At 49.7% G+C, this 7,058-nt stretch overlaps 1 protein-coding gene across 1 annotated transcript; it reads left to right on the forward strand.

Moving 5' to 3' along the window:
* The first annotated feature begins 3,130 nt into the window (after positions 1–3,130).
* On the forward strand, positions 3,131–4,195 carry LOC130475641 (chemerin-like receptor 1). The gene has a single exon (XM_056847466.1). It carries the CDS (start codon positions 3,131–3,133, stop codon positions 4,193–4,195), a length of 1,065 nt encoding a protein of 354 aa, XP_056703444.1.
* Positions 4,196–7,058: the final 2,863 nt, after the last annotated feature.

The raw sequence follows: 7,058 nt of genomic DNA on the forward strand, positions 1-7,058 counted from the left end.
GAGGTCGAACAAGATCTGTGTTTCTGCTTACAGAAACAGGAAACTGTAATTGCAACAGTCTGAACTGCCTTGTTCTGACGGGGCGGGGGGATAGTTAGGGTTGCCAGCTTTGGATTTGGAGGCAGTGCCTTGGGAGGATGGAGACTGGGGAGGGGAGGGAGCTCAGCAGGGATGTGATACCATATTGTTGGCTCTCCGAAGCTACTATTTCATCTGTAGTTAGGGTTGCCAACCTCCACATGGTGGCTGGAGAACTCCTGCTATTACCACTGATCTCAAGATGACAGAAATCAGTTCCCCTGGAGAAAATAACTGCTTTGGAAGGTGGACTGTATGGCATTATACCTCATTGAAACCTCTCCCCTCCTACAACCCCACCCTCCACAGGCTCCACCCCCCCCCCCAATTCTCCAAGTGTTTCACAACCTGGATCTGGCAATCGTATCTGTAGTCTGTAGGGTTGCCAGGTCCCTTTTTGACACTGGTGGGAGGTTTTTGGGGAGGAGCTTGAGGAGTGCAGGGTTTGGGGAGAGGAGGGACTTCAATGCCATAGAGTCCAATTGCCAAAGCAGCCATTTTCTCCAGCTGAACTGATTTCTATTGGCTGGAGATCAGTTGTAATAGCAGGAGAGCTCCAGCTAGTACCTGGAGGTTTGCAGCCCTAGTAGTCTGTAGTGTTGCCACCTCTGGGTTGGGAAATACCTAGAGATTTTGGGGGTGGAGCCCGAGGAGGGCATGGTTTGGAAGGGGGAGGGACTTTAATGCCATAGAGTCCAATTGCCAAAGCGGCCATTTTCTCCCGGTGAACTGATCTCTATCGGCTGGAGATCAGTTGTAATAGCAGGAGATCTCCAGCTAGTACCTGGAGGTTGGCAACCCTACCTGGAGGTCATCTGCCACATAAAGGAGTCCCTCCATGTGCTGAAGGGATGCTGTAAGATTTACTGTAATGTATTTATTTATGTATAACCAGTAGGGTTGCCAGGTCCTTCTTCACCACCAGCGGGAGGTTTTTCGTGGAGCCTGAGGAGAGCGGGGTTTGGGGTGGGGAGGGAGTTTAATGCCATAGAGTCCAATTGCCAAAGCGGCCATTTTTTCCATTTTCTAGCTGCTGGAGATCAGTTGTAATAGCAGGAGATCTCCAGATAATACCTGGAGGTTGGCAACCTTAATGACCCACACTGCCCACCTTTAAAGAAACCTCATGATTTATAGCATGAGGCTAGTCGTCTCTTTGATAGGGTTACCAGGTCCCCCTTGGCTACCAGCAGGGGATGGTGGGGGGAGGGTTGTCAGATCCAGGTTGAGGAACTCCTGGAGATTTGGAGATGGAGCTTGGGGAGGACGGAGACCTCAGTGGGCCCCAATGCCATGGAGTCCACCCTCCAAAGCATCTATTTTCTCCAGGGGAACTGATGTCTGAAGTCTGGAGATGAGCTGTAATTCCAGGGGATCCTCAGGTCCCACCTGGAGGCTGGCATCCTTTCTTCGGGCATCCTTTGACCCATAGGCTTGCCAAGTTCCTGCTGGAGGCAGGGAATCTCCAACCCCCAGTGGGCCCTTCCTACCGCCGCTCAGCTGGGCAGCAGGAGAAGAAAGGGGGGGGGTATGAGAGGACCTATCATCAGCATCCTGATGTGCTGATGTCAGTTCTGGAACAACCAGAAGTGACATCAGCAGGTCCCCAGCAATGTTCTTGCATTCGGCCAAAACTCTGTGGTTAAACCTTCTGGCAGGACAAAAAAAAAAGGGGGGGGGGAACTCAACTGTACAAGTACAGGGAGCCTTAAAGGTTGAGCTGGAAATTAAAAAATCTTATGAAACCATTATAGTTATGAAGTGTACACAACAGATATCATAAAAACACTAGGCCTGGAATACAGGCTACATATAAAACCACCAGTGTAAACAGTTACAGAAATATTCAACACAGCTGATGATATGCATAATATAAATGATCAATAGACCATATGCGTTTCGGCCTTCCTCTGTGGTCATATATATAAACATAATTATTAAAAACACATCCAGAAATTGGAAACCCTTATATCTTGTGTGGCCAGATGTAAACTAGCAGCACCATTTATAAGTCTTTCAGAATGGTAACTTGCTCACACAAGCATCTGTTGTAAAATTGTCATTGTTTCTAGATGTGTATCACACCAATAGGGTTACCACCTCGGGTTGGGAAATGATTGGAGATTTTGGGGGTGCAGTTTGAGGAGGCCGGGGTTTGGAAAGGGGAGGGACTTCAAGCCATAGAGTCCAATGGTCAAAGCGGCCAATTTCTCCAGGGGAATGGATCTCTGTCACTTGGAGATCAGTTGTAATAGTGGGAGATCTCCAGCCACTACCTGGAGGCTACTGGAAATCTCAAGCACTTATGGCAAAAAAGCAATTACAGACAAACGTATGCTGTGAGGTCTATTCAAATAATAAAGTGCACACACATTGATATATACAATCACAAGTGATGCAATAACATGCAGTACATGTGTAAATCCATTTGGAAATGCATCAACTCGTCCTTGAGGCTCTAGGTCCTTGAAGATGTATCAGACTCTAGGTCCTGTAAGCTGCGTAGGTGAAAGCCAAAATAGGTCTCCGGTAAAAGTGTCCTATTTCGCAAGCTGCTTTTTCATTATTGGCAGTCCCCAGAAGCTAAACAACCAGAACATATGTTCCAGTGCAGGCACGTAGCCTTCCTATAAACCTGGATGGCGAATCTGCCATAGAGTCCAATGGTCAAAGCGGCCAATTTCGCCAGGGGAATGGATCTCTGTCACTTGGAGATCAGTTGTAATAGTGGGAGATCTCCAGCCACTACCTGGAGGCTGGCAACCCTACACACCAACCAGGGACAAGCTAATAAATGTTGTCACTGGTTGGTATGATACACATCCCTAAACCTTCTGGCAAGCAGATGCTGGAGCACAAATCCCAGGGCAGAAGCTGGCATCTACAGGTCTTGTTTGTGAAGCTCCACAGGCAGTTGGGTGGTTGTTGTTGGAAACTGACCGTTCGGATAGATGGACAATAGTCTGATCCCGCAAGGCAATATTTAAGTCTTTCCTTTTTTCCCCCCTTCCAGGAGAAGACAGGAGTGAAGGAGAGCCTCCCCCTAAAAGGAATGGAGAACATAACTCAGCTTAACCCTCTTCAGATTGCCAACCAAGTTTCCAGTGCCGTCACTGTCAACTATGATTACTATTATGACGAAGAAGAGATGATCTTCCATCAAACTTTGCAGAAAAGGCTGAACATCCTCTTCATGGTCATCTACAGTGTTGCTTTTGTTCTGGGTGTCTGTGGAAATGGGCTGGTCATTTTCATCACCGGCTTCCGTATGAAGAAGACGGTCAACACCGTCTGGTTCCTCAACTTGGCCATAGCCGACTTCACCTTCACCTTCTTCCTGCCACTGACCATCGCCTACATAGCCCAGGGCTTTCATTGGCCCTTTGGGGAGGCCATGTGCAAGTTCAACAGCACCCTGGCCTTCATCAACCTCTACGCCAGCGTCTACCTCCTCATGGTCATCAGCATAGACCGCTGCATCTCTGTGACATGCCCTGTGTGGGCTCAGAATCATCGGAGCCCCCGCCTGGCTTCCTTTGTGGCTTTGGGGGTTTGGATTCTGGCCCTGGTGTTGAGTTCACCGAACATCCATTTCAGGGCGACTAAAGGGGATGGAGATGTGATCCGCTGCTACAACAATTATAGCCACCATCTGGAACAGGCAAAAGTCTCCCACCGGGCCATGATTATCAGCCGTTTCATCTTTAGCTTTGCGATCCCCTTCCCAGTCATCATTGTTTGCTATGGAGCGATAGTTCTGAGGCTGAGGAGGGACCGCTTGGCCTCCTCGACCAAGCCCTTCAAGGTCATCACCGCAGTGATTGTGGCCTTTTTCATCTGCTGGCTCCCCTATCACGTTTTCTCTTTCCTGGAGATTCAGAGTTACGAGGACCACACTCTGCACCAGATCCTACCTATTGGTATTCCTCTGGCGTCAAGCCTGGCCTTCATCAACAGCTGCCTCAACCCCCTCTTGTATGTCTTCATGGGGCATGATTTCAAGGAAAGGCTCAGACGCTCCATCCTCTCGGTATTTGAGAATGCCTTCGCTGAGGACGTCAGCCAGAGTACGGCTCAGACGAAGACCAGATCCTCAGTGGACTCCCAAGGAGTATGAATACTGCTGACCTTTGTTACCAAAAATTCCTGCCTTCCCAGCAAGGCCATTCAAGGCATTCATTCATACTTCTGCGCAGAACCCTCTCTGTACTGTCTGTAGGGTTACCAGGCCTCCTGCTATGGTTAGGGTTGCCAACCGCCAGGTACTAGCTGGAGATCTCCTGCTATTACAACTGATCTCCAGCCGATAGAGATCAGTTCACCTGGAGAAAATGGTTGCTTTGGCTATATGGCATTGAGGTCCCTCCCCTCCCCAAACCCAGCCCTCCTCAGGCTTCACCCCCAAAATCTCCAGGTATTTCCCATCCTGAAGGTGGCAACCCTAACCCTGTAGCAAAGCAAGGGACTAACAGAGGTGGTTTGCCATTGCCTTCCTCTGCACAGCAACCCTGGGATTCCTTGGTGGTCTCCTATTCAAATACTAACAAGAGCTGACCCTACTCAGCTTCTGAGATTTGACATGATGGGGCCATCCTCAGACTGCACCCCCAAAATCTCCAGGTATTTCTCAACATGGAGCTGGCAACCCTAGTGGTGTGATACACATGTGGAAACATTGATAATTTTACGAGATGCTTGTGTGAGCAAGTTACCATTCTTAAAGACCTCTAGCCAATAGAAATCAGTTCACCTGGAGCAAATTATCACTTTGGCAATTGGACTCTAAGGAATTGAAGTCCCTCCCCTTCCCAAACCCTGCCCTCCTCAGGCACCACCCCAAAAACCTCCCACCGGTGGCGAAGAGGGACCTGGCAACCCTATTCTAATCCAAATTGGCCATTTAGGGTTGCCAGCTCTGGGTTGGGAAATACCTGGAGATTTTGGGGGTGGAGCCTGAGAAGGGCAGGGTTTGGGGAGGGCAGTAGGGTTGCCAGGTCCAGGTTGGGAAATATGTGTGTGTTAAGTGCTGTGAAGTTGCTTCCGACTCATGGTGACCTTATGAATCAATATCCCCCAAAACATCCTAACCTTAACAGCCTTGGTCAGATCCTGCAAATTGAGGGCTGTGGCTTCCTTTATAGAGTCAATCCATCTCTTGTTGGGTCTTCCTCTTTTCCTGCTGCCTTCAACTTTTCCTAGCATGATCGTCTTTTCCAGTGACTTTTGTCCTCTCATAATGTGGCCAAAGTACGATAGCCTCCGTGTAGACATTTTAGCTTCTAGAGTCAGTTCAGGCTTGATTTGATCTATAACCCACTAATTTGTTTTTTACCTGGAAATTTTGGGGGTGGACCCTGAGGAGGGTAGGGTTTGAAGAGGGGAGGGACTTCAATGCCATAGAGTCTAATAGCCAAAGCGGCCACATTAAGTGTGACAGGTGCTCAGTGTCCAGGTTTTGGCTTCCAGTGAAGGAGTCAAGAGTCATGCCAAGAGGCATGTCAAGAGTCCTGCCAAGAGTCAAGCTTATTTCTGTTCAAGTGTATCTAGTGGTTGTACTGTTCAAGTGTAACTAATGGTTTAGTTGTTCAAGTATATCTAGTGATTTTGTTTCTCTGAAATGGTCAAGCTGTCTGGAGTCATGCTGTCCAGACAGGCTCTTGACATGAGTTAAGCCCATTCCTGTTCATATGTTATCTTTTGGTTTTGTTTCTCTGAACTGTTCAAGCTGTTCCCCCTCCTTTCCTCCCCCCCTGCTCTGACCTTGAGTCTCTAGCAGGCAACTTCAGTATTATGGCTTGCTCACTCCCTGCTTCCTACCAGGCACTGTTAATTCTTAATTCCCAGGCCGCTTGGCTTTGCACCTGGGATGACACCATGCTTAAAGTTATGCTTTGTAGTTTGGTTTGCCATTAGCAGCTTTGAACCTGTGGATTGCTTATGCTGTATCTGCGGCTCCTGAATAAACGTTTACCTGCTTTAGACCTGCCTGTCTGAGCGAGTGACTTTTTGGGATTGCCGAGGTTGGCTGGAGAACCTCACGTTAAGCTGTTAATCTTTTTGCTCCATTCTCCGCTCCCAACCCTACGTGAGGGTGGCTATGGCGGGGAATGGAAACGGCGAGAAGGAGGAGGACAAGACGGTGCCTCCGGCCGAGCCCGATCTTGGCTCGAAGGGGGAAAAGTCAGTGGGCGAGAAACCGAGCGGCACCCGGAAGGGTGTGGTACCCAAGATTTCTCTTTTTCGATCCTGGATGGATTCTCCCCGACTTTGGATGGGGTTGGGGGCGGACAGTAGGCGCCGGAGGCCATTGATTTCTGGGATGCTTGAGTGGTTTGAGGAAGACCTGGTCCGTAGGGTATCGGTCTGGCGGCGTGAGTGGGAGGAGGAACGCCAGCAACTCCGCTTCGAGAAGCAGGAGATGGCGGAAAGGATGGATGCCAGGCAAACCTTGATGCAAGAAATGTGGCACAAGTTGAATGACCTGCGGCAACAGCAGCCTCAGCAGCCTCCCGGCAACCAACCAGCAGCTCCTGATAACCAACTGGTCCTACCACCGCCACCACCGCCTCTGCCTCTGGGGCAGCCGGGGCCAGCGCCTCCAACCCAACGTGAGTTGAAGGTGACGTTTGATGGGTCGAGCGACTTTTTGTCTTATTTCCTGATCCAAGTGGATGTGTTCATGCGTGAACAGGGTGCAACCTTCCCCTTGGACGAAAGCCGGGTTCAATACGTTGCGTCGCTGCTTCAAGGGGAAGCAGCAGCATGGATTGTGCAACAGTACGAACTGCGCTCTCGAGTTTTGAGAAGTTTGGATGACTTCATGATAGCCCTCCGTAACCGGTTTGAAGACCCGCACCGGGGGGAACGGACAAATGTTTCCAGAGTGGTGCCTATCTTGTTTGCGGAGGCTTGGGGCATTTTGCCGCTCGTTGCCCATCCTGGTCCGAAAAACCGGTCCCAGTCTAGCCAGCAGCTGTGGA

This window comes from Euleptes europaea, chromosome 3, assembly GCF_029931775.1.
Source record: "Euleptes europaea isolate rEulEur1 chromosome 3, rEulEur1.hap1, whole genome shotgun sequence".
NCBI lineage: Eukaryota > Metazoa > Chordata > Lepidosauria > Squamata > Sphaerodactylidae > Euleptes > Euleptes europaea.